At 45.8% G+C, this 27,799-nt stretch overlaps 2 protein-coding genes across 9 annotated transcripts in view; one reads left to right on the top strand and one right to left on the bottom strand.

The window, feature by feature from the left end:
* The first annotated feature begins 10 nt into the window (after window positions 1-10).
* UBE2D4 (ubiquitin conjugating enzyme E2 D4 (putative)) lies at window positions 11-27,121 on the top strand. Of its 5 annotated transcripts, none has more exons than XM_016957309.4 (8): window positions 11-137; window positions 11,963-12,026; window positions 16,370-16,401; window positions 16,498-16,575; window positions 22,175-22,280; window positions 24,142-24,235; window positions 26,198-26,239; window positions 26,653-27,121. In XM_016957309.4, the coding sequence occupies exons 1-8, from the start codon at window positions 114-116 to the stop codon at window positions 26,726-26,728; spliced, it is 516 nt and encodes a 171-aa protein (XP_016812798.1). In that variant the 5' UTR covers window positions 11-113; the 3' UTR covers window positions 26,729-27,121. The 5 variants fall into 5 exon arrangements, with proteins under 5 accessions (XP_016812798.1, XP_016812799.1, XP_016812800.1 ...); XM_054687494.2 differs by lacking the exon at window positions 11-137 and adding an exon at window positions 636-656; XM_016957310.4 differs by lacking the exon at window positions 26,198-26,239.
* The window catches only part of LOC107975771 (ras GTPase-activating protein 4-like), a 32,194-nt gene continuing 18,832 nt past the window's right edge, over window positions 14,438-27,799 (bottom strand). For 2 of the 4 annotated variants that reach the window (XR_002944615.3, XR_002944616.3), the window contains exons 6-7: window positions 19,674-19,864; window positions 14,438-18,492 (exon numbers count right to left, since the gene is read on the bottom strand). Coding sequence is in view for 2 of the 4 variants with exons in the window: in XM_063814172.1 (XP_063670242.1) it covers window positions 19,842-19,864 (23 nt within the window). In the remaining 2 variants the exon portion in view is untranslated. Of the gene's footprint in view, window positions 18,493-19,673; window positions 19,865-25,453; window positions 26,745-27,799 lie in introns of those variants that run through there. The other 2 variants (XM_063814172.1, XM_063814173.1) reach the window with 2 other exon arrangements.

The raw sequence follows: 27,799 nt of genomic DNA, 5'->3' as shown, positions 1-27,799 counted from the left end.
CGCGCAAGCGCAGGCTGCGGCTCCCGGCGTGCAGCTTGGTGGCGGCTGAGCCGGCAGCGGGCCGCCTCAGGCAGCCCCGGCCGGGCCGCCCGGGTCCCCGGCAGCGGGGTAGGATGGCGCTAAAGCGGATCCAGAAGGTACGCACTTTCCCACCCTCCAACTCTTTGGGTGTCCGAAGCGTCGAGGTGTGGGCGGGGCGCCGCTGCCGTGAAGTGAAAGGTGACGGAGGCTCCGCGAGTCGCGGATACACCTGCCTGGGAAGGAGGCAGAACAGCCTCCCGCGCAGCCTGAAAAGCGAACGCAGCCTGAGAAAGGGATTGCGCGAGCGCGGGGCGGGGCCGGGCCGTGGCCACGAGGGCTGCGTCACGCGGGCGGGGCGCCGTGGGGCCACCTGCAGGCTTCTGGACAGCGGGTTCCCCCTGTAGGGTATCCAGAAGGGCTGGGTGGGTATCCAGAAGGGTATCCAGGAAGAAGCTGGGTCCTAAGGGATGAGTAGGAACTCGGCAGGTGGGGAAAAGGGAAAAAGGCTTTCCCTGCAACGGGGAGACCACGAGGCTTGGAGGACTGACAGGGTAGCGGGGAAGCTGAAGGGCAGATGGTGTGGACTCGGGTGGTCCTTAGGAGCAGTGCTGAAGTAACTGGTTTTTATCCTGCAGGTAAGAGGGAGTCCATGAGGGTTTAATGCATTCACTAGAATTTGGAAAACGCACAACAGTAGAAGAAAGAAGTATTTCTAATTCTATCACTTTACTATTTGTTAACATTTTAGCATACCTACCTTCAGTTTTTTTTTTCTATATTTAAAACAATTATACTGCATTTTGTATTCCACTTATTCACATAATAGTAAATGTAAGCATGTTGTGAAGTAGTATTTATAACTTTTTTTTTTTTTTTGAGGTCTTGCTCTGTCGCCCAGGCTGGAGTATCGCCCAGGCTGGAGTACAGTGGCACAATCATGGCTCACTGCAGCCTCAACCTTCTAGGTTCAAGTGATCCTCCCTCCTCAGCTTCCTGGGTAGCTGGGACTACATGCCACCATGCCAGCCAATTGTTTATTTTTTGTAGAGACAGTGTCTCGCTATGTTGCCCAGGCTGGTCTCATACTCCTGGGCTTAAGCGGTCCTCTTGCCTCTGCCTCCTAAAGTGGCGGGATTACAACGTGAGACACCATGCCCAGTCCTATAACTAATTTTTAACATTAACTTTCCACAAGTACATGACTAGTAACTTATTTAGTCATTAACCTGTAGTAGGTAAAAGTATGGACTTGGGTGTCAGACAGACCTGGGTTAGAGAATGTGAGGTCACTTATAGTGGGACCTTGGGCAGGGCACTTTATCATTCCTAGCCTCCCAGTCCTACATGTTTACAGAGTTGTTTTGAGAATTAAATGCTATGAAATGTGTTTAGCACATGCTTGCTGTATACCAAACACTCAATACGAGTTAGCTGCTGTTATTGTTCAAAATTCTTCACTAAGTATTTGCTGTTACGAACTTTGTATTAGTCTGTTTTGTGTTGCTATAAAGGAATATCTGAGGCTGGGTAATTAATAAAGAAAAGAGGTTTATTTGGCTCTCAGTTCTGCAGGCTGTACAAGAAGCATGGTGCCAGCATCTGCTTCTGGTGAGGCCTCAGGAAGCTTACAATCATGGCAGAAAGCAAAGGAGAAGCAGGCGTGTCACCTGGTAAGAGAGGGAGCAAGAGAGATGCCAGCTCTTTTAAACACCCAGATCTCACATGAACTAATAGAGTGAGCACTCACTTATTATTGTGGGGGGGCCACCAAGCCATTCATGAGGAATCCGCCCCCAAGACCCAGATACCTCCTACTAGGCCCCACCTCCAACACTGGCGATCACATTTCAGCATGAGATTTAGGGGGGACAAATATCCAAACCAGATCAACCATCATTGTACAATGAGCCTTTTCCTTAATTCACATTACTGGGTTTGATTGCCAGAGGTGGAATTACAGGATCTCTGAGAGTATGACTCTTTTTTTTTTTTAAATAAATAGCTGTCCAAAAGAGAGATAATTCTGATGAGTTATTCTCTGAAAGGGGTCATCTGTCATCCTAGGACTTTGAAGCAGGTGAATGACATGCTGAGATCTGTGTTCTAAAAAGATCTTTCTGGCAGCAGTGTGGCCTGAAGTAGGACAGAGGGAGACTAGAGGCTGTTGTGAAGGTTCAGTAGAGGCTTTGTCCAAATTAATGACCATGGAATGGATGCTAGGCCAGAGCAGTGCCTGGACCACATTGCAGAAGTGGAATTGACAGGACTCGAGGAGAGGATGTGGTGAAAGTGAAACAAGGAGGTGTACAAAATGGGTCACTTAGTGGATGGTGGTGTCAATGTCTAGGATGGGGAATCAGAAGTTTTGAAGGCAGGGAGGAGGGTAGGAGAGATTAAGGAATAAAGGTTTGAGCCTACATATTCAAATGTGTAGGCTGATAAGATTTATAAAAGGGAGCGTTTGGAAAAACAAGTTTGGGCCTTGAGCATGAAATGTCAACTATAGATCCAAGGTAATTGAAATCATAAGGCCAGGGAGAACTTTTCCTTGATAAGAATCAAGGACAGGCTGGGTGCAGTGGCTCATGCCTATATCCCAGCACTCTGGGAGGCCGAGGCAGGTGGATTGCTTGAGTCCAGGAGTTGGAGACCAACTGGCCAACACAGCAAAATTCCATCTCTACTAAAAATAAAAAAATGGCCGGGTGAGATGGCTCATGCCTGTAATCACAGCATTTTGGGAGGCCAAGGCGGGTGTATCATTTAAGGTCAGGAGTTTGAGACCAGCCTGGCCAACTTACTGAAACCTCTTCTGTAATAAAAATACAAAAAAATTAGCTGGGCATGGTGGTGCATGCCTGTAATTCCAGCTACTTGGGAGGCTGAGGCAGGAGAATTGCTTGAACCCAGGAGTGGAGGTTGCAGTGAGCTGAGATTGTGCCACTGCACTCCAGCCTGGGTGACAGAGCGAGACTCTGTCTAAAAAAAAAAAAAAAAAGTAAATAAAAATTTTAAAAAAAATTAGCCAAGCGTGGTGACACACACCTGTAATCCCAGCTACTTAGGAGGCTAAGGTGGGAGAATCACCTGAGCCCAGGAGGTCAAGGCTGCAGTGAGCCTCACCACTGCACTCCAGCCTGGGCAACCAGAGTGAGACCCTGTCTTAAAACAAAAGCAAAACAAGAATCAAGGTCAGGGCTGGCTTCATGTGTGTGTGACGCATTCACTCTCACAGGGCCCCAGGCTTGGATGGGCTCTGCCTTTGGTTTTATGCTCTGCTGTCACTATCAGGAAATTCTTAATAATTATCGAACTTGAGACCCTACATTTTCACATTCACAAGGCCCTGCAAATTCTGTAGCAAGTCCTGGGGAGAAACAACAGAATTGTAGGAAATACAACTTTAAAAGTGTGTCAAGCCTGCCGTGGTGAGATGGCACCATTGGGCCACCACTAGTTAGGATGTCTTGGCTGCAAGTGACAGAGGCTGAGCTGCCCTTGTGCATGGAATTGGAGGTCCTGTGGCAGGACTTTGGGAGCAACTCAGTCCCCCTCTCCTGGTCTGTTCCTGTGTCACTCTGGGCTGAATGGCTCTGGAACACACAGCCTGCTGGACATCTGGGAGTAATAGAGACAACTGCTTCCAGAAGAACTGATAAGAATGTTCTCAGAAAGCCCAGCAGATCTTTTTTTCCCTTTGCCTTGTTATGAATTATGTCTCATGCTCATTCCGAAACCAATGAGTGGCAAGGAGTCTGGTTACTCTTAGACCTGGAGCTGACAGTGAGTTGACCAGAACTGAACAGCAGTCCTTCAGAAAGGAGGAAGGCGGATGGGTGCTGAGCAGGTAGCCAGCAGTAATGCAAGCCTGAGCCAGGTGTGTGGTGTCTACTAGCTGCCCCCTTAGTTTCCAATCCACAGCCCTTTCTAACCAACTTCAACCCTTTTAAAAAATATTTTCAAATGAATGTTTCAAATTGAATGTTTTTAGATGCACTTTTTAGTTAGTTAGTTAGTTTTTTGAGACAGGGTCTTGCTCTGTTACCTAGGCTGTAGTGCAGTGGCTCAATCATAGCTCACTGCAGCCTTGACCTCCTGGGCTCAAGCAGTCCTCCCACTTAGCTTTCCCAGTAGCTGGGATTACAGGTGCCTGCCACCACATCTGGCTAATTTAAAAATTTTTGTAGACAGTGGATTTCACCATGTTGCCCAGGCTGGTCTCAAACTCCTAGGCTCATGTAATCCTCCCACCTCAGCCTCCTAAAGTGCTGGGATTACAGGTGTGAGCCACTGTTCTCAACCAGGACAGGGTTATATGTGGCAGCATTTCAATTTTTTAATGGTTTTTTTTTCTCTTTGATAACGTGTATTAGTCCATTCTTGCATTGCTGTTAGGAAATACCTGGCCAGGCACAGTGGCTCATGTCTGTAATCCCAGCATTTTGGGAGGCTGAGGCGGGCAGATCATCTGAGGTTAGGTCCTGGTCAACATGGTGAAACCCCATATCCACTAAAAATACAAAAATTAGCTGGGTATGGTGGCATGTGCCTGTAATCCTGGCTACTTGGAAGGCTGAGGCAGGAGACTTGCTTGAACCCGGGAGGCAGAGGTTTCAGTGAGCGATCATGCCACTGCACTCCAGCCTGGGTGATAGAGTGAGACTCTGTCTCAAAAAAAAAAAAAAAGAAAAAAAGAAATACCTGAAGGCTGGATGAGGTGGCCCATGCCTGTAATCCTAGCACTTTGGGAGGCTAAGGCAGGTGGATGGCCTGAGCTCAGGAGTTCAAGACCAGCCTGGGCAACATGGCAAAACCCCAGCTCTACCAAAAATAGAAAAAATTAGACAGGCATGGTTCTTGGCATGTGCCTATGGTCCCAGCTACTCAGGTGGCTGAGGTGGAAGGATCGCTTGAGCCAGACAGAGGTGGAGGTTGCAGTGAGCCGATATCGTGCCACTGCACTCCAACCTGGGTGACAGAGTAAGACCGTACTTAAAAAACAAACAAACAAACAAAACAGAAAACCTGAGATGAGGTAATTTAGGAAGAAGAGTTTTAATTGGCTCACAGTTCCGCAGGCTGTACAGGAAGTATGGCACTAGTGTCTGCTCTGCTTCAGAGGAGGGGAAACTCACACTCACTGTGGAAGGCAAACCGGGGTGGGGGGGCGGGGGGGGGCAGAGCAGGCATGTCACATGGCCAGAACAGGAGCAAGAGAGAGAACAAGGGGAGGTGCTCCACACTTTTATTTATTTATTTATTTATTTTTGAGACAGGGTCTCTGTCACCCAGGCTGGAGTGCAGTGGTGCAATTTCTGATCACTGCAGCCTCCGTCTCTCTGGTTCAACTGATTCTCCTGTGTCAGCCTCTGGAGTAGTGTGTGCCACCATGCCTGGCTACTTTTTTTTTGTATTTTTAGTAGAGACGGGGTTTTGCCATGTTGCCAGGCTGGTCTTGAACTCCTGAGCTCAAGCGATCCACCCACTTGGGCCTCCCAAAGTGCTGGGATTACAGGCATGAGCCACTGTGCCTGGCCATGACACACTTTTTTTTTTGAGACAGAGTCTTGCTCTGTCGCCCAGGCTGGAGTGCAGTGGCACGATCTCGGCTCACTGCAAGCTCTGCCTCCCAGGTTCACACCATTCTCCAGCCTCAACCTCCCCGAGTAGCTGGGACTACAGGCACCTGCCACCACACCCAGCTAATTTTTTGTATTTTTAGGAGAGACGGAGTTTCACCATGTTAGCCAGGATGGTCTCGATCTCCTGACCTCGTGATCCACCCGCCTTGGCCTCCCAAAGTGCTGGGATTACAGGCACAAAGTGAGCCACTGTGCCTGGCCCATGACATACTTTGAAACAACCAGATCTTGTGAGAAGAGGATAATACCAAGTGGATTGTACTAAACCAATCACTTCCCACCAGGCCCCACCCTCAACGTTGGAGATTACAATTTGACAAGAGTTTTGTGTGGGAACACAGATCCAAACTATATCAATACATATTTAACACATATATTTTGCAATACATGTACTTTAAAGAAAATTTGGAAAATACCTGGCTAAGCAGGGTGGCTCACGCCTGTAATCTCAGCACTTTGGGAGGCCGAGGCGGATGGATCACTTGAGGCCAGGAGTTTGAGACAAGCCTGGCCAACATGGCAAAACCCTGTCTCTCCTAAATATACAAACATTAGCCAGGCATATTAGTAGGTGCCTGTAATCCCAGCTACTCGGGAGGCTGAGGCATAAGAATCGCTTGAACCCAGGAGATGGAGGTTGCAGTGAACCAAGATGGTGCCACTGCACTCCAGCCTGGGTGACAGAGCGAAATCCTGTCTCAAAACAATAATAAAAATAAAATACATAATAAAAATAATAATAATAGAAAAAAAGAAAATTAAAGAAAATTTGGAAAATGCCCCCAAAATTCAGTTTTTAAAAAACTCATCTCTAGTCATCTAAAGTGGGTCACTTTTTCTTGCTGGAATGTGTGCCATCCAGTTCCCCTCCTGGGGGCAACAAATGTTAAAGTATATATATATATATATATATATATATACACACACACATATATATACACATATGTATGTGTGTATATATATATAACATATATACTTATATATGTGTATATACATATACGTACATATATATGTGTGGGTGTATATATATATATATTCTACCTATTCATGTAATTGTAGTTAACATTTTTGTGGATTTCTTTTCAGTGCCTTTGATGTGTATGTGTTTCAGATTGTTGTCATGTAGTGCATCAAATTTTATACTCTGCTTTTTTCTTGCCCTTTTCCTCTAATGTTGTATCATGACATTTTCTCCTGTTATTCTGTAGTCTTTAAAAACTAATTTTCAGTGGCTGCATAATACTTGGTTTAGTTTCTCAAAAAAAAGTTTAGTTAACTTCTGGTTATAAAGGTAGTAATTGTTCTTTAAAGAAACTTGGGGCTGGGCGTGGTGGCTCAGGCCTGTAATCCCAGCACTTTGGGAGGCTGAGGCAGGAGGATCGCTTGAGGTCAGGAGTTTGAGACCAGCCTGGCCAACATGGTGAAACTCATCTCTACTACAAATACAAAAATTAGCTGGGCATGGTGGTGCGTTCCTGTAATCAATCCCAGCTACTCTGGAGGGTGAGACACCAGAATTGCTTGAACCCGGTAGGCAGAGGTTGCAGTGAGCCGAGATGGTGCCAGTGTACTCCAGTCTGGGCAACACAGTGAGACCCTGTCTCTAAAAATAAAAATAAAAAATAAAGAGAACTTGGAAGTAAGATAATACCATATTCATCTACTTCAAGATGAATATTTTTTCAAATGTTCACGTCTCTGAAATTGGGATGCTTCTTACAATAGCTGTCAGCCAGGTTACCTTCACTTAGATGTCACTATCTGTATGAGTAAACTGGATCATGGCAGTTCATTATGAGGTAAGTGCATTTCTGGTACTATATTTGTTGAGTTTAATTGTTTTAAAAATATTTTCAAAAAGATAGTGTGATTTAGCACTGAAAAGAAAAGCTTTTGTGAACACAGGCACAGAAACAGGACAATGACGAGTAAATTTCATAATAATGGAGCAAATATTTGTTGTTGGAGGAAGGACTGGAATTTCCTAATTCCATGTCAAGCAACCAAATTCTTCATAGCCACAGAAAGGAAGGTACCACCTACCCTCAAGTTGGTGAGACTGGGTCATTTTTTTTTTTTTCTGGAATACGTGCAAATAGATTGTGTATCATGGGCCTTTGCAGAATAAGTATTCATGGCTTGAAAGAAAACTCCAGAAAGAGTAGTAGAGGACTCTAAGAATTGCCACATTACCATTGTTTTGGAAGACACAGAGGATGATATTGTGTAGACATCAATGACTCAGTGTTGGGCTCTGAATGGGAAGAAACTTTAGGAATACCTGAACAAACCAGTTTATTTATTTCACTTGTTTTTCCTTTTTTTTTTTTTTTGTATTCATGAATGATACTTAACAAGAAACACACAAAGCTATGTTTAAGCCTAAAATAATTCTTTTGATAAAAGTAATTTTAATTTTTTAATTTTTTGAAACAGAATCTCACTCTGTCACACAGGCGCAGTCTTGGCTCACTGCAACCTCCACCTCCTGGGCTAAAGCAATTCTTTTTTTTTTTTCCCACAAGAAGAAAAAGTACATTTTATTTGATGACCAAGTACACACACACATTCACACACACGCATATGTACATATAACTAAAAAAAATTTTTTTTCTCATCACATGGGATGCATTGTGAAATATTCTACATTCTTTCATTTAAAGAAAAATGCTGGTCACGTTTTAGTAAAAATCTTTCACAAATCACTAATATGTTACAATGCATAACTGCTCTAGAGCATTAACAATGCTAAGCTATAATTTTAGGGAAATATACAGTGGTGCTCCTTCTTAGAATTAGCCCGTGTGGTATTTTAGGTACTCAACTCAGGGAAAAAAAAAATGTAACATAGCCTTGTTACCATGTATTCAGCCTGGACATGGTACATGCTTTCAGTGAGCTTAAATCACCTACCTTCCTAGGCCCAAGATCTGAGGGAATGACTTCCAACTATGTAACAGGACCCTTTGTCTGTATTATACATTTTATATGTCTTTTTATGTACATTGTTTCACTTGTTCCTCACAACAACCCTGTGAGGTAGGGAGGGGAAAATATAAGCTACGCTTTATAGATAATGAAGTTAAGGTTCAGAGAGGTTAAGTGACTTTCTCAGTTACCTAGTAAAAGGCAGAGACAGAATAAGAACTATTAACTTTTAGGTTGGGGGCCCTTTTCTCTAAACCACATAGCTTTGGAGAGTATATTCTAACCCAAAATATTTTTACTGCTTCATCCTCATTTTCTTATTATTAATTCAACTTTTTACAGAATACCATAAAAGACCTAATTCTAAATTCATCATGCTAAATTTATGCTTCTCTGTAAACTTATGGCCACAGAATACATTTTTTTTTTTTTGGAAAGCACTGTCACTTTGGCCCTAAAGGAACATAAGCAATATAAAAGGCCCCAGAGGCCAAGGAAATTGAAGAGAAGTCAGAAGAAGGGATATCAAATGGAATGTGTTAATGGATTTTAGTCCCTTTAAGTTTGCACTTTTGTGAGAGGGTTCAATGGAGAGCTTTAATGCAGATGAGACTTGAAGCTTTTGAAGAAGATCTAAGTCTTGATGAGGTTATTCAAACTCAGATCTTGAACGTATAATGATGATAGGCCATGGTCTTCAAAAACGTGGTACTTGATGCTCTCCCACAGTGCCAGGACTGGAATGTCACAATACATATAGATTCATGTTTTTGTCCATTAATGGTCTGTGGGTTTCTTTAAATGAAGCCCATTTTAGAGTCCATAGATATCAGTGTTCTGCGAAACTGTTGGGGATTGGAGGCTCCCAAAAGACCCCAGATGCTCTGCCCTGCCCATGGCATCACCCTCTAAAGCGATTCTTGTGCCTCAGCCTCCTGAATAGCTGGTTATAGGCACATGCCACCAAGCCCAGCTAAGTTTTGTATTTGTAGTAGAGACAGGGTTTCACCATGTTGGCCAAACTGGTCTCGAACTCCTGACATCAAGCGATCTGCCTACCTCGGCCTCCCAAAGTGCTGGGATTACTGGCATGAACCACTGTACACAGCCTGATAAAAGTAATTTTTAAATACAATTAAAGTTTATGTGCAAAGAAAGCATTTGTGTTAGTTTATTTGCCAGCATGTTTTTTTTTTCCCTAATTGTATGTAAAGTAAAATTGTGTCTTACAAAGGATGGAGTCTTGGAGTTGACGAAACACCATAAAGGAATAACTGAGTGTGTACCATGGTTTGCTTAACTCTTCTCTACTACTATTCAATGCTTTAACTTACTTTCTCTTTTTCGGAACTTCTCACTTTTATCATTGTTACTTGTAATAGTAATTACTATATAAACTTAATCTACTTAATCCTTTACAATTAATAAAATATTTATATATTTAATGATTTGGTAATAAATTCCCATGGTTCAAAATGTGCACAGGATATACAGGGAAAAGTCTCCCACCCAAGACTGTCCCTAGCCATCCAGTTCCCCTCCTGGGTGGGCAACCAGTGTCGAAGTATTCTTCTAGAAAGATATATATTCTACTTATTCCTCTCCCTTTTTATAATACTAATTGTAGCATTCTCTATACCACTATTGTCTTGATATTTACTGGGTGCTCTTGCTTACATTATATACATTAAAAACTTACATGCAAAATTTGTAGCCACACAATAGTACCGGCAAGTTGGCAGGCAAGTATGATTACAACTTAACAGGTAATTACACTGAGGCCCAAAGAGGTGAAAGTGATTTCCTCAGTGACGGAGCTTGGACTCAGACCTGAGTCTTCTAACCCTGAGGTGAGCACAGGAATTTGATGTGTGAGTGGACTAGTTTCTTTCAAGTCACACCATTCTTCCTTGAAATGCCAGTTAGTATTCGAAACTCCTGGGTGCTGGTTGGAGTCTAACAATAGGGATCCACACGTGGCCTTTCAGGGATCATTAAGTGCTGGTGTAACTGTTCATCACACCTCTAAAGGGGGAACATGGATTCTGCATATAGGCAGTGGAAAAGCATAGAGGTGTGGGAAAACCTTGTGAGGTGGAGGGGAATTGGTCTGTACTGCTGGCTTTTCCTGCCCCTGGCTGTTCATATAACCTCTTCAGGATTTGCCTTAGCAGTTCTGTCATAGGGCTAATTTATCCATGCAGTGTAGCAATGAATATAAACAATTCTCCTGCACAGTGATAGTGGAGGTGCTGAGGGGCACATAGCAGAGAGGTAAGCTAAAAGGAACTGTTCCACAGAGATTTCTGTAGCTCTTGCATTTCTGAGCCTGTCCTTGGTCCCCTTGTATGACCTCAGTTGTTCCCCAAGTTAAATTCTCTTTTGGCCACTCCTAATGCTGCTTCCTGAGTGCTTGCCAAGTATAATTCATTTTACTTCTGAGGAAATGGGTTCAGATATATTAGATACTAATCAAGAATTGGCCAGTGGTATACTGGTAGATGTTTAAAGATCAACCCTCGGGGAGAAAACATGGCCCTGATTTGTAGCATTTGCTGGCTTCTGTGATGTTAATACTTCCATCTTGGCTGATTAAATTTGAAGTGAAGGGGATAAATGCAGGATGGCCAGAGATGTGGTTACTGAAATGATCAGCATGTCCAGAGACATATGGTGAAATCAGGAGAGTTTGTGTAGACAGGACAGTGTTTGGCTTAGTTCAGGGTTGATGTCCCATAAAGGGAATCTAGTCATGGTATAATCCCTGATCCCCACTGGTGCAGTGTTAAACTTTGGCTCACGTGCCAAAGTCTCCACATTCAGAGCCCTAGGACTTGCCACATAACCAGTGGTGACTAGGGTGATTGGGATGGTGGTTGGGGAGGTAAAGTAGAGAGATTAGCACTTCCTTGGTGCTGCTTCCATGCATTAATTCATTAGCCTAGCAGTAAAACCTGGCACCTATCCTTCTCCCAGAACTCTCTCCTGGGCTGCTTTTCTTCCATATCTTCAGCACCTGGGGGCCTGGGGATGTCCTCTACCTGAGGAGGTAGGAGGCTAGGCTTGGGGGTAAGGCAGAGCTACATGTGACTGACTTCTTGCCCTGCCCTCTTCCAGCTCTGTACCTTGAGTAGGTAACTTCATCACTTTACAATTCAATTTCCTAATGTATAAAATGGAAATGATCATACCTACTTCTCTGGTATCTTTGTAGCAGGGAGTAGAGTCCTATGACCCACCGTGTCTCTAACCCCCTCCTGAGGCCTAGGAGCCTCCTCCCAACAGGAGAATTCCTTCCAGCTACCAAGATTGGTATGTAGAGGCAGCATCTCCAGCATACAGCAGCTCTGACCCACTCTCTCATGTTCTAGGAATTAACCGACTTGCAGAGGGATCCTCCTGCCCAGTGTTCTGCAGGACCTGTCGGTGATGACTGTAAGTATTTTGGGGGGCTTCAAGTTGTAGGAGCATTTTAATTAAGACCCCCCAATTTAGGCCAGGTGCGGTGGCTCACGCCTGTAATCCCAGCACTTTGGGAAGCCAAGGTGGGTGGATCACCTGAGGTCAGGAGTTTGAAACTAGCCTGGCTAACATGGCGAAACCCCGTCTCTACTAAAAGTACAAAAATTAGCCGGGCATGCTGGCACATGCCTGTAATCCCAGCTACTTGGGAGGCTGAGGCAGGAGAATCGCTTGAACCCAGGAGGCAGAGGTTGCAGTGAGCCGAGATCGTGCCACTGCACTCCAGCCTGGGCAACAGACTCTGTCTGAAAAACAAACAAACAAACACAGACAAAACCAAACAACCAAATTATCAGCCAAGCAGTATTTAAGAAAACCAATCAATTCTTTTCCCTTCATTTTCTCTTGAATGGCTTTTTCATTTGAGGTCTAGGCCATGAGTTCACAGCAGCTTGGCTGGTCAGCTTATACTCAAAGTAGAACCTGCATTGCCTCTCATGTCCCATAGTCACCGCTTCCCTCTTCTGGCGCATGAGAAAGCCAGCTTGGCCTGAGGAGTCACATCAGCTGCTGGAAAGTGCCCTTGACCAAGTCAAACTTGGGTGCTGGTGTAAATATTGTTGGAGTTGGTCTAGAGGACCTGGTGCTGCTGCAGCTCCTGGGAGCAGAGCAGGACAGTGGAGGAGGGGCAGGGCAGGGTAGGGCAGTGGCCACTTGCCTCTGCCAAGGGGAAGGGCAGTCCCTATTATTTTCTCCCACTTCCACTCTTCCCTGGCGGAGACTGAAGAAGCAGCTCTGGGCAGCTTCTTGGGAGAGAGAGGGAGAAGCAGCACTGCCTGTTCCAGGCCTCTGCTGTCCCTCACAGGTGCTGGCCGAGGCTGAGCTGCCCAGCACTAGGGTTTTCAGGTCTGTCCTCTGCCCACTCACCTTGCCTCCACTTTGTGGGCTTCTTGGGCTCTGGGACACCAATCCTTCCCTGTGAGGCTTCAGTAACTGCAGCCATAGGAAAATAGGTGGGGAGGGGAGATACTATGTGTTCAAGGAGAGTGGTGTCAGAGGTACATATACCAAAGAATCAAAAACAGAGTGAGACAGAATGTGTATGCCAATGTTCACGGCACCATTACTCATGATTTTCAGAAGCTGGTAACAACCCAAGTGCCCATCAGTGGATGACAGATAAACAAAAGATGGTTCTGATACACATTACAACATGAAAGCATCCCAAGTGAAATAAGCCGGAAAGAAAAGAATGAATATATGATTCCACTTACATAAAATATCTAGACTAGGCAAATTCATAGAGACAGACGGTAGATGAGCGATTACCTGAGGCTGATGGGGGGTGGAAATAGGAGAAATATTGTTTCATGGATACAGAATTTGTTGGGGGTGATGGAAAGCTTTAGAAATGGATGGGGGGATGGTTCTACAGCATTGTGAAGGCATTTCATGCCATAGAATTGTACACTTTAAAGTTGTTTAAATTGCATATTTTATTATATATTTTTAACTACAATAAAAAAAAAAGAAATTTCACAAAGCTGGAAAAAAGGAGGGCATGGCATCATATGTGTGCCTGCATGTCCTGGGAGGGGACTGAGCTTAGAGGAGCCAGCTGTAGGCAGATGGAGCCACTGAAAATGGAGGACTCTAAAGGCTTTATGTGGGAGTTTAAATCTCATTTCTGGAGCAGAGCAGAAATGTTTCCCAGCTGCCTATGCAGAGTGTAAGAAACAAGAATGACTCTGCTCCACTGTCTCCTGGTACCTGCTCGTCACTCTGCTCCCCACTAATCAGTGTTTACCTCATGTCATCCTCACAAGCACCCCAGGTCTCCATAGCATGCTTCCCCTCTTACCTGTCACTTAAGATAATATCAGATTAAACTGGGGTCGCTGTAAGCTTGAACTAGTTCTTGTTTAGCCTTACCTGTCTAGAGGCAGCTCCTTGATGCTCAGCTCAGCTCAAATTTACCTTGCACCAGAGCCCAGTGCTAAGAGAGGCTAGCATCAAGGCTAGCCACCACAGTCAGACCTCAGTGGATGAGGTTCGGACAGCACTGGAAGCTAGCCTTTGGGGCCATTTCACACCCGCCTCATGGGCTCACAGCCATTTCCAGCATCCCTCCTGTATATCCTTTCTCGTCCTCTTGCTTTTGGGGCCTTCTCCTGTGACTCTGCTCTCAAGCACTGCTTAGTGTCCCAGCAGCCCTCAGGGTTAAAGTGAACAAGACCAGAGGATTCTAACCTTCCGTTCTGAAATATACTGTCAAAACACTTTTATTTAATAAAGAATTCCATTCACATTAATGTTAGGCAAAATATGTCTACTTTCAACTAACGATGAGCATGAATTGGAATAAAAACAGTCAAAAGCAAAAGAAAAGTGATATTTTTATTAACTCAGGCAGGCTTATTACAGGTAAAGGTGTTCTTTTCAGCACCATTTCTTTGAAATATTGAAAAGGGCTCATGGGCCACCTTGACTACTTTTGAACACCTCTAGGGGCTTGGGAAACTTCTGCTTTAGTCCCTGCACTTGTGCTCCCACCCCAAACCTTGGTGCTTTCCTAGGTCTCCTGCTGTGTAGAGCCTGTGGGGTACTTAAACAGGTGACAGGAAACCCAGGACAGGACCAGGTCTGAAACTCTGGGCTAATTCCATATCCACTATGAATCCATATGAGACAGAATTCTCTTGGTAATAACAGGCCCTTCAGATGATCCCAGCAACCCACTCCTGTGGGCGAGTAGGCATTTTCTGCCAAGGCCCTAGAGTCAATATCCCTGGGACCATTTGTATGACTTGGGAGCCTTGAATGTGAGTGTTTGGGCCATACTGGGCTAGCCTTGCTGATACACAGGAGCTTTTCTGGGAATGGGTAGAGCAGTGAAAGTCACCTGAGATGCTGGAGAGGGTGTGATGTGCAGCAAGAGGGGGCTCTAAACTCTCGCCAAATGGTGGTGACCTGGAAGGGAAGCATGAGAGGGGCTCATCGTGACCTTGTTACTGAGTGCCTAGAGCACAGGGCACTGCCCAGGGGTTGGGCAGGAGAGGACTCAGATGAAGGCAGCACCCTTGAGGCTCCAGGGCCACGGGCAGTTGGCTCCTGAGAGACACTCTTTGAAGAGGGCTTCACAATGAATCAGGAGAAGAACCAAGGAATAGAAGGGTTTATAAAGAGCAATAAGGAAAATGGCTGAAGCCTAGCCAAGGCTTAATTCTGTGCAAAGAACTGACTGAATTGTAGTTACTGGCATTTGTGTAGTACAGAATTTAATCTTGGCTAAGCACAGTGTCTCACGCCTGTAATCCCAGCACTTTGGGAGGCTGAGGCTAGCAGATTTCTTGAGCCCAGCCTGGGCAACATGGTAAAACCCCATCTCTACAAAATAATAACAACAAAAAGAATTTAATCTTGTCCCCAAAAGATCTGGCCTTCATCCTTAACACGTAGGGGGCGATCTGTAAGATACCATACCTGATGGGAATGTCTTTGTTTGGCTGGAAGCTTTAATGCACACCAACAATGTGATTTAGGGTGAGGAATGGCCATACCAAGTAGACCAGCCATGTGATTTCAGGTGAGAGCCTAGCCCGGGCAACATAGCAAGACCCCATCTCTACAAAAATGAAAAAATAAAAGTAAAAAAATTAGCCAGATGTGGTGGCACACACCTGTTGTCCCAGCTCCTCAGGAGGTTGAGGCAGAAGGATAGCTTGAGCCCAGGAGTTTGAGACTGCAGTGAGCTATAATCATGCCACTGCCCACCAGCCTGGGTGGCAGAGTGAGACCATCTCAAAAAACTAAAAAATAAAATAAGGTGGGGGCTTGGATCATGCCTGGAGGAGCTGGAGACTGGAGCCTGAGATCAGTCCTATGGGCATTCAAATAAGTCAGTCATGCTCTCAGGGTGGAGCTCCAATGAGAATTCTGAATACGGAGGCTCCGGTGAGCATTCCTGATTGGGTGTTCTGTGTGTGTTGCCATACAGCAATGCCAGGAGAGTAACACATCCTGACTCCACGGAGAGAGAAGAATGGAAACTCTGCGTTTGGACCCTCCTGATGTTAACCTATGCTGTTTCCCTGTGATAACCAGCAATCTTAAGCACAACCACTTTCAGTGAGCTCTGGGAGTCCTAGGCAGTTATTGCATCTTGGGTGGTTTGGGGAACCCCAGTCTTGCAGTTGGTGTCAGAAGTGAGTGCATCTCGTGTAGACAGTGCGCTGTAATTTAGCAGTGCGTTTTCAGTAGAATAGACATGTTTCTTGGGGGGTCTCTTACATGCCCGTCTCTCTTTTGTTTTGTAGTGTTCCACTGGCAGGCCACCATCATGGGCCCGGTAGGTAGTAGCTGCTGAGTGCACCACTCCAGTTTTGCTTCTTGCACTTTGGGCTTAGCACATGCACTGATCTCTTTCTGTGTCTCATCCTTCCAGAATGACAGTCCTTACCAAGGAGGTGTTTTCTTCCTGACCATCCACTTTCCTACAGATTACCCGTTCAAGCCCCCAAAGGTGAGGTCCCTCTCCCAACTCCCCTGATGTTTGGATGAAGGACAGCATGTGACAAGGGGCCCTTCAAGTCAGGTATAGGTAAAAAGAGCTGTACGTGGGGTTTCTCTGAGGGCCCACTGCTCCACCCTGTGGTGACAGTTTCCCAGGACTTTAATTACTGGACTTTGAGAATTAGCACCTGTTGTGATCAAGGGTCAGTGGGGTGAGCTGGTGCTGGCCTTACTGAGGCCACAGTTTGAATGCTTCTCCTTGTGACTGTAGCTGAGTCTGGTCATGTCTTCAGGCTCTGGCTCCCTTCTCTGCAGTCCCTTAGAGTTAGGACAGGGGTTCTCAGCTGGGGTGATTTTGCTACTGCCCCAGGGACATTTGAGCAACATCTTAGGATATTTTGGGTTATCAAAACTGTGGTGAGGGAGTACTACTGGTATCTAGTCGGCAAAGGCCAGGGTATTCCAGGGATTCCCTGCAGTGCACAGGAGAGCCACCCTTCCCATGACAGATAATGATCAGCCCCAAGTGTCAATAGTGCCAAGGTGGACACACCCTGGTTTAGGACTGGTGAGTCACACCTTCACTTTTCTTTATTAAGTTAAAAGAATAGCAAGCCTCCTTTGCCCTTCATGCACACACCATCCCATCAGTGGAGCTTTAGAGGGCAGTGCCACCAAAGGGAAGGAGAAGCCCAGGGAGCTGCCTCGACCACCCTGCCCTAGCATGTCTTGTGCACCGCAGGTCGTCTCACTCCCTGGACCCTTGGACCTCATACTCCTTCTCACCTGGGCTCTGCATGGGTGGCCGAGCCTGCCCTGAGGCTCATAGTCCTGTGGAGGAGACAGGGCATTTAGCATGTGAGCTACTCAGCACTGGGAAGGAGCACAAGCAGTGGTTGGCAGCAGGAGCCAGGGTGGTGGAGAGATTGCCCTGAGAAAGGGGAACTGCAGGAGCTCAGCAAGAGGGCGGACAGGTCCCCAGGAAACTGCCCCAGGGGAGTGAGCCTGTGAGGAGTTGGGAAGGAGGCCAGAGGGGTACGGATGGCCCCAGGAGTAGGGTCTGCACGCCGTTGTGGGGATCGCCACACCGACACAATCACTCTGCTGCCTTGTGGAGAAGAGGCTGGGGTTCAAGTGATTCTCCTGCTTCAGCCTCCTGAGTAGCTGGGACTACAGGCACTCGCCACCACACGTGGCTAATTTTTGTGTTATTTTTAGTAGAGACAGGGTTTCACAATGTTGGCCAAGCTGGTCTCGAACTCCTGGCCTTAGGTGATCCACCCACCTCCGCCTCCCAAAGTGCTGGGATTCCAAGTGTGAGCCACCACGCTTGGCCAGGTTGTGCATTTTGTCAAGACTTACTCGAAAGTCCTGCATCTGCATCAGACCCCTTAGCTGAGGGGTTGTGATATTGCTGTGTCTTACTACCTTGACTTGGCCTTGATGCCTCAATTTGAGTCAGAGGCTTAGCTGCTGTTTTGCATGTTGTTTATCTGAGTCAATGTGAAGAAGCCCCTTCTGTGCTCACCAGCTGCAGCTCTGTCCAGACATCGCCACCAGAGGCTACCTGGTGCCTGAGCATTTTAAATCTTTGTTAAATATGCTTAGGATCCCAGAGACCTTTTAAGCTTTTGGCAAGGGAGTGGGGTGTGCTGAGCAGGGCAATGACAGATGCTAAAATAGCTTCACCACATTGGAGTACAACTGCTGTTCAAGGGAGTTTGGTTGAAAAATCATAAGCATGCTTCATGGTGCTGTGATCCACCCCTTCTCCCTTCCCCTCTGGAGAGACTGTGGCAGAGTCTTATCAAGTAGTAATTTTCTAGCTTGTCTCTTTCATTACTGTGTGAGCAGCTGAGGATTTTCCTTAAACAGATACCAATGTAGTCCTGAATGTCTGTTGGGCATTTTCAGGATACCTAATTGCCTAAGGACAAAGGAGAAACAGTGATTATTATTATTTTTTTTTAAATTATTATTATTATTTTTGAGACACGGTTTCACTCTTGTCTCCCAGGATGGAGTACAGTGGCACAATCTCAGCTCACTGCAACCTCCGCCTCTCGGGTTCAAGCGATTCTTCTGCCTCAGCCTCCTAAGTAGCTGAGATTACATGCACCCGCCACCACGCCGGCTAATTTTTTGTATTTTTAGTAAAGATGGGGTTTTGCCATGTTGGGCAGGCTGGTCTCAAACTCCTGACCTCAGGTGATCCGCCCACCACGGCCTCTCAAAGTGCTGGGATTACAGGCGTGAGCCACCGTGCCCAGCCAACAGTGGTTATTATTAAAAAACTAAGAAGTAAGCTCTGTGGGTGAGTTGGGATTATTTTAACAAGGAGAGATGTGAGCTGAAAGGTGACAGTGACACTCTATGAGAGAAGAAAGTGCTTCTGTCTTTTAAAAATCTCCTTCCACAGGGGAACAGGAGCAACGATTTATGTTTTGGCACAAATTTTCTGACAATAGGAGGAATCTGGCAAGATTGCATGATCTTTATTGGAGATATTGAGGCAGATACTTAATGTCTGCGATGATTTTGAAGTTTGACCCTTCCTGGGAAAAATTATAGATGTTCAAGCTCACATGCACACAACTCTCTTCTCATATTTGAAAGTAAGTTTAAAAAAAACTATTAAAAACTATATCAAACATGCAAAAAATTGTAGATAATGATATAAAGGATGTTTGTGCATCCTCCATCTAGACTAAGAAGTACCAGTGAGTTCTCAAAGCTAGCGGAGGAGGCAAAATCCCTTTTTTTTTTTTTTTTTTTGAGACGGAATCTCGCTCTGTCACCCAGGCTGGAGTGCAGTGGCGTGATCTCGGCTCACTGCAACCTCTGCCTCCTGGATTCAAGCAATTCTCCTGCCTCAGCCTCCCAAGTAGCTGGGATTACAGGCATGTGCCACATGCCCGGCTAATTTTTTTGTATTTTTAGTAGAGACGAGGTTTCACCATATTGGCCAGGCTGGTCTCGAACTCCTGACCTTGTGATCCACCCACCTCAACCTCCCAAAGTGCTGGGATTATAGGTGTGACCACTGTGCCCGGCCGGCAAAATCCTATGTTCCTTTGCCCCAGCCCCTGCGTTGGGGTCACTGCTCACCCAGAGGGAGTGTAGGTGAGGCAGATTCTTAGGCTCCTATAGCAGTACAAGCTGCACCTGACTCAGAGCACCTTGCACATCACAGACAGCGGACTCTTCATGGGTCCCACAACATCCCTGGGAGAGGTACCATGTACCTACTTATAGTGAAGGCTCTGAGGTCCAAGGTCATTTGAAGAAGTAATGTGTGGCTGTGGTTTAAAAAAGAAAAAAAAAGTCAAATGTAGGAGAGTATACAGTAGAAAATAGGACCTTCTTTAAACTTTGTCTCTCTAGCCACGCCTGGCCCCCCCGCCTTTTTTTTCCACAAGGCATTGAGTCCTACTTGTCTCTTCATTTCTCTTCCAAGAGTAATCTCAACCTGGATAAGCACTTGTTTGTGCTTCCTTGTTTTTCCCATGAATGGAACAGACCTTTCCATGAATCTGCATCTTGCTTTTCCCATAGCAATATATCTTGGAAATTGTTCCATATGATCACATTCATGTTTTAAAAATTCACCTCATTCTTTTTAAACAGGTGTAATATTCTGTTGCTTATATATAACATTAATTTAACCAGTAATCAATCTGAAGACATTTAGGTTTTACATCTTTTGTTACAGTGGTTATCCTTACATATTTGAAGTGCACAAGGGTATTTTAGGGCTAAATTCTGAGAAGGGGGGGTCTTAGAAAGGGTGAAATAGAAAGGTGGGGAGGGTTTGTGGCCTGGCAGAGGGTCCACGGCCTGAGCTTTTCTTTTTCTTTTTTTTTTATTATTATACTTTAAGTTCTAGGGTACATGTGCACAACGTGCAGGTTTGTTACATAGGTATACATGTGCCATGTTGGTTTGCTGCACCCATCAACTCATCATTTACATTACATATTTCTCCTAATGCTATCCCTGCCTCAGCCCCCACCCCCCGACAGGCCCTGGTATGTGATGTTCCCCACCCTGTGTCCCTGTGTTCTCATTGTTCAATTCCCATCTATGAGTGAGAACATGCAGTGTTTGGTTTTCTTTTTTTTTTTTTTTTGAGACAGAGTTTCGCTCTTGTTGCCCAGGATGGAGTGCAATGGCGTGATCTCGGCTCACCACAACATCCACCTCCCAGGTTCAAGCAATTCTCCTGCCTCAGCCTCCCGAGTAGCTGGGATTACAGGCCTGCACCACCATGCCCGGCTAATTTTGTATTTTTAATAGAGACAGGGTTTCTCCATGTTGAGGCTGGTCTCGAACTGCTGACCTCAGGTGATCCGCCTGTCTCAGCCTCCCAAAGTGCTGGGATTACAGGTGTGAGCCACCATGCCTGGCCCAGTGTTTGGTTTTCTGTCCTTGTGATAGTTTGCTGAGAATGATGGTTTCCAGTTTCATCCATGTCTCTGCAAAGGATGTGAACTTATCCTTTTTTATGGCTGCATAGTATTCCATGGTGTATATATGCCACATTTTCTTAATCCAATGTATCATTGATGGACATTTGGGTTGGTTCCAAGTCTTTGCTATTGTGAATAGTACCGCAATAAACATACGTGTGCATGTGTCTTTATAGTAGCATGATTTATAATCCTTTGGGTATGTACCCAGTAATGGGATCACTACTGAATCAAATGGCATTTCTAGTACTAGAGGAATACCTTGAGGAATCGCCACACTGTCTTCCACAATGGTTGAACTAATTTACACTCCCACCACCAGTGTAAAAGCATTCCTATTTCTCCACATCCTCTCCAGCATCTGTTGTTTCCTGATTTTTAATGATCGCCATTCTAACTGCTGTGAGATAGTATCTCATTGTGGTTTTGATTTGCATTTCTCTGATGACCAGTGATGATGAGCATTTTTTATGTGTCTGTTGGCTGCATAAATGTCTTCTTTTGAGAAGTGTCTGTTCATATCCTTTGCCCACTTTTTGATGGGGTTGTTTGATTTTTTCTTACAAATATGTTTAAGTTCTTTGTAGATTCTGGATATTAGCCCTTTGTCAGATGGGTAGATTGCAAAATTTTTCTCCCATTCCGTCGGTTGCCTGTTCACTCTGATGATAGTTTCTTTTGCTGTGCAGAAGCTCTTTAGTTTAGTTAGATCCCATTTGTCTATTTTGGCTTTCGTTGCCATTGCTTTTGGTGTTTTAGTCATGAAGTCTTTGGGCCTGAGCTTTTCTGCTGATACATCAACAAAACATCACTGCTTTTTGCATAAAACTTCCTGGGCTTTTGAGTCCTTTCCACCACCCTTGTTATTCCTCAGAGCATACTGCTTTCAGGGAGATGGTATCAATCCCCCTATGTTCAGAATGAGAATCCAGCAGGTAATGGGTCAGGGAACTTCTGGGTGATCACTCACTCCCATATCCCATTAGAGTTTGGGAGTGGGGGTCTGGCTTAGCCTGCACTGTGGGGCCAGGTATGCAGCACACCCCAGGTACAGCCCAGCAGCAGCTGCTTCTGCTTTACTTGGTTCATTTCCCAGACGTCCCTGTGGTTTGTCTGATTGGGGATCTCTTGTCTTTGCAGGTTGCTTTCACAACCAAAATTTATCACCCTAATATCAACAGCAATGGCAGCATCTGCCTCGATATCCTGCGGTCTCAGTGGTCTCCAGCGTTGACTGTGTCAAAAGGTAGAGATGCTGATGGCATGCTCTGTGTGCTCTTTTACACATGTTTTTACCCCAGCACTGACTGAGTGGAAATGGAAGCTCAGAGAGAGCAGTCACCTTTCCCAGGTCACATAGCCCTGTCCACTGCTGTGCCCTTAAGTGGATATCCTTACACGCCTATGAGGCAGCACCAGCAGAACTTTGTGCCCCGCTCCCTGGCGCTTCTCAGCAGTCAATTGCCCTGGTGTGCTCAAGACTGTCACATGGGTGCAAGAAGAAAATACTGATTCTACTTATATTTTTTTATCCAAAAATAAGAAAGGCAAATATTACATTACCTTCTCTGTTCCCTCATTTATTCATCTAATAAGCACAAAACAGACTGTGAGTCAGCCCTGAAGGAAGATACAGGGCATGCCCCCGGGGGCCTCGAAGTTGGTGGAGAAATCCTCCCTTCCCAAAATAAATGATGTTGAGCACATGTCTTTGGTTGAAGTTGAAGAAACCAGTCTAAACTGAGCTTAGAAATGCAGATATTCCTTCTGAACTAAGATGGGCTGTGCATGGGCTATGTATGCACGAGAGACCTGAATGTAGATGGTGCAGTATCCTGGCAGGTGGAGCGTGGGAGGATGGTGAAAAATCAACCCAAGAGAAACAGAGCCTGGCCTAAATTTTAAATTTTTCTGTAGAGGAGACAGGGTCTCACTTTGTTGCCCAGGCCATTCTCAAACTCCTGGCCTCAAGCAGTCCTCCCATTGTGGCCTCCCAAAGCACTGGGATTATAGGCGTGAGCCACTGTGCCCAGCCAAGTATCTTAAGAAAGGCAAACCTGCCCCTGTCATTTGTAGCTTTATGTGTGGGGACCTGTGGTCAGAACTTTGATGGACTCACTGAATCCAGTTTGTTTGGAATCATATGGTGAGTCGAAAGCAAAGCCAGGAATGAAAGTGTGCATTTCTCTCTGGGACCCCAAGAATCCAGGCACCACAATTCCTTCTGCTCCTCACCACAGCCCTAGTGGGTGATTCCCTTCCCCTAGGGTTGCTGAGAGCCACACTGAGTGCACATCTTAGAGACGGTGCTGGCACAGAGGAGGATGCATCTGCTTTGCAGTTAGAAGGACCTGGTTCAGAATTTCTTTATTTTTTTTTTGAGATCGAGTTTTGCTCTTGTTGCCCAGGGTGGAGTGCAATGGCGCGATCTCGGCTCACTGCAACCTCCACCTCCCAGGTTCAAGAGATTCTCCTGCCTCAGCCTCCTGAGTAGCTGGGATTACAAGCATGCACCACTATGCCTGGCTAATTTTGTATTTTTTTAGTAGAGACAGGGTTTCTCCATGTTGGTCAGGCTGGTCTTGAACTCCTGATCTCAGGTGGTCTGCCTGCCTCAGCCTCCCAAAGTGCTGGGATTACAGGCATGAGCCACCACACCTGGTCCAGAATCTCATTTTTATCCATTTATTGGGTGTTCCAAGTCTGTGACCTTGGACAAGTTACTTGAATGCTCTGAATTCTTGTTTCCTTAACAGTAAACAGGACTCCTAGGACTAAATGCCAGAGGTTCATGATGTAGGGTGCAGACAAGGATGGGAGGGCAGTTGGAGACTAAGATGGGGTGCTTCAGTGGAGAAGGGGAATGAGAACCAGGATGCACCCAGGAGGGAAGTATCCTAGCACAGCATGCCTCAGGCCACACAGTGAGGACCACCTCGGCTGATACATGGGACGGGGCAAGTGGTGCATCAAGCAATTTAGATTGGGCTGTTGAAGGGAAGACAACTGCTTGGTCAAAATACAGAGTGCAAGTTCAGGGAAGTTTACCCAGGGGTGACCCAGCAGCTTCGTGGCTACAGCTGACCAACCTTTTCTTTTCTTCCTAGTTCTCTTGTCCATCTGCTCACTGCTCTGCGACCCCAACCCCGATGACCCCCTGGTGCCAGAGATAGCCCACACCTACAAGGCCGACAGAGAGAAGTACGTGTCCTCTTTGGGTTGCCTTTGCACCATGGCTGCCCCAGGCAGCTCCATGCAGTACCTGTGCTCTGAGCTGGTGCTTCTGGGCTACAGGTTCCCACAGACATCTTCCTGCCCATGCTGAGCCATGTGCACAGCGGGTGTGCCCTGGGCTTGGACTCCTGAATCTCTCACTAATATGTCCTTTGAGTCTAAGGAGGGAAAAGGAGATAAAAGCAGTTCCCCTCCTGGATAACTCATTAGCTGCTGCTACTGTATATGAAAACATTGCCAAGCCCTGCCCTCAAGACCAGCAAAATCAGTGGTCAGCCAAGAACAGACTCAGAAGAATCTGACAACAAGAAAAATTCTGATTTAAATTCTAGGGTTTATAGCCTAAGACAAGGGGATGTCTGCTTGGCTATACCGAAGGTGAGGCTGAGGGCAGTCAAAGTGGGAAACACTGCTGTGGTCAGTTCGCTGGCTCAGCTCAGAAGTCAGCAGTGTGTTAGACCTTCATTGCCAGCTCTCTGTTTAAACACCAATTAACAGACCCAGAATTGTAAAATTCCGACCCCCTAGGCCAGGCACAACCACATGCACTGTAGCATGAGGGTGTCTGTAGTTGGTGGGGCAGGCACAAGGAGTCATCGCCAAGTGTTAGTCTCTGAGTGCTGACAGCACTGTGAGAGAGGCCCAGGTGTGGCAGGGGCCGCAGTCCAGTGAGTGGTGTGAATCTCAGTTGTGGACCTTCAGGGAAGGTATTGCTAGCCCTTTTAAAAGACATCTTCAGTGAGTGCATTCTTCAGTTCGTTACTCATTACTTCTTTTCTGTCTGAAGAGATTAGAATAGAGTATGTTTTTCCCGTTTTTTTTTTGAGAAAAGGTCTCATTCTGTTGCCCAGTCTGAAGTGCAGGGGTGTGATCACAGCTTACTGCAGCCTCGATCTTCCAGGCTCAACCTATCCTCCTGCCTCAGCCTCCTGAGTAGCTGGGACTACAGGCGTGTCCCACCACACCTGGCTAATTTTTTGTAGAGACAGGGTTTTGCCATGTTGCCCAGGCTGGTCTTAAACTCCTGGACTCGAGCAATCTGCCCACCTAGGCCACCCAAAGTGCTGGGATTATAGGCGTGAGCCACCACACTCAGCCACATGTTTTTTTCAAATTATATTTTTCTTAAGACCTTTATAGATCTTATTATTTCCCTCATTGGAGTTTTCTCAATAACAGTCAAAATTTTTAATTGACTGGGTTTGTTTATTTTAACACTTTTTACAAGATATTTTAGACATACCAAAAGTGATTTTTTTTTCAGTGCCTCTTTTAACTATAAATCTCTCTAATTTATAGTCTCATAGCATCAAGTCTCATTACAATGATGAGAGTAAGTGCACACACCTGCATAGTCTTCAATGGATGCCTGGCCTGCTCCACGTGCTTTACATACAGACTTCTCTAGTTTCCCCACAAGCACACAAGGCAGATACTTTCCCCATGGCAGGCAATCAAAAAAGCCAGGGCACAGAGGGGCGGAACAGCTGCTGAGGACCGTACTGATGCACACCCCAGTAGGCAGATTCCCAAGCACTTGTTCTGGAGTTTGTGTGCTGGACAGCCTGTAACTAGTACAAACTGACCTTTGTGTGTCTCTTCTCTGTCCTCCCTGCATCCATATTGTAGGACAGGAGAAAGAAAGGGAGGAAGTCTGTTGCATTATTAAATCTTCCACAGCAGATAGTTACGGAGAATCAACAGTTTGGGGTTTACACATGAGGGGTTCACCCAGCTGGGGGTTTACAGCCATGTCTGATGTGCTCCTGCTCCAGGGAAAGCCTTTATTCCACTCACCCATCAGCCGTAGATGTTTGACAAGCAGCAGCAGCAGCAGCATTCCCCACATCAGTCCTGTTCTCTGCAGCACATTGAAGGGAAGTGACCATTTCAAGTGAGGGTGTCACTTCCTCTGCTTTTTTATTCCAGGTACAACAGACTAGCAAGAGAGTGGACACAAAAATATGCTATGTAAGTGCCTTGGAGGTTTTACATGAGACACTGTCCAAGAGAAGCTGGCAGAGAGGTCTTCCCTTAAAACTTTGGGCTGTTGGCTGAGCCATTCAAAGAGTATCATCTGTTCTTCAAACAAATGTTGGTCACCCACTCTCTCCAGCTGCAGCATGTTGGTGCCATTTTCAGCAATTGTGGCTTTGACAGTGCCACCTCTTTGATGCCAAATCAGCAACCACTGTTGTTATGATCTGCAGTCTTCCTGGTGACACTGGAATCTCTCTCTCTGCCGCCTCAGTTTGTCTGCTGGTCTCTTGGGGGGCCAGGCCCTGCACGTCTCTCCTACCCGGCCTCAAATGGTGCTGCTGCCCATGATGGTACCACACCAGGGCCTCAGCCTGGCCCCTCACCACATACCCTTTGCCTTTTAGAACTCAGTGCCATCCTGGGTGCCCAGGGAAGAGCAGGCTTTGTTCGCACCTCATCTGCTGCAGAACCACATCCTGAGGAGTCTCAGCTTATCCTGGAGGGAATTGGGAACAGTGTCACTGGGAAGTGAAGGCCTAGACCTGCGGCTTCCACCAGTCTCCTCCTGCAGTGCCACGTGCTGGCATTTCTCGCCTCACACCAAGAAGCAGCAAGTGGAAAATTTCAGGATACAAAGCACATAACACCCCATAAGAGATGATTATGTTTTTAGAAGCAAGAGCAAAATTATGAAACCTCTAGAGATTTGGGTCATGTTACTCCATTTGATGAGGATTCTCACTACCGCCCGCTCCTCCCATAGGAGCCTACACTAAGTCCAAGTGTGAGCCATTCACAGACTAGAACACAAGGAGGGAGAGAGACTCTTAAATGTAAATAAAAATGCAATTCACTCACAACTCTAAATGATAATTGACATTTCAGCCTCTTTCTTTTAGGCAAAACAGAAGATACACACTATTAACAGTTATTTGAAGCCTTAAATTACAATAGCCTGTTAGGTGATCGGCTTTCTGATGCAGCACATTTTAAGATTTGCCTCTAAAGCTTTGAGCCTTGAGATTAGGTTAGTTAGGAAGAGGACAACAAAGGGAAGAGATTATTCTAATAAAACTTCCACAGAGGGAAGAAAATTGAGGAGCTTCAGATCTCTAAAGCCAAATTCAACCTGATCTTTCTAGGTTGGTTATAAAGCTGGTCCACTTCCAGGAAGTGATGTGTAGGTGAATAGGAACAAAAGGTGAAGAAGCAGTAAAACTGTGACCAAGTGGCCAGATGGGGCTTTTGCCGGCTGATTGAAAGGAAGTCTACAGACCTAACATAAGCAGTCAGCCAAAGGTGGCTGTGGGAGGTTGATTTCTTCCAGAAACTTCCAAGTTGTGGCTACAAATTTATTGCCAGATATTTTCCCACTGAGAATACTGAGGTTATTCACATAATCACTTCCTTAACAAAGGAAGAAGCACTTTTAACTTGGGCTGCATTCCCTTTGTGAGGGTCCACATTTAGGATCTCCTGCTACCATAAGGCCCCTTTTGGGGTCCTTTGGGTGTGGCTGCATCTCACCATGTTGAGGATTGCCTTTTTTTT

Source organism: Pan troglodytes, chromosome 6 (genome assembly GCF_028858775.2).
Source record: "Pan troglodytes isolate AG18354 chromosome 6, NHGRI_mPanTro3-v2.0_pri, whole genome shotgun sequence".
In the NCBI taxonomy this organism is placed as follows: domain Eukaryota; kingdom Metazoa; phylum Chordata; class Mammalia; order Primates; family Hominidae; genus Pan; species Pan troglodytes.
Note: the sequence above shows the minus strand (reverse complement) of the source record. Positions and strands in the feature narration are given on the sequence as shown.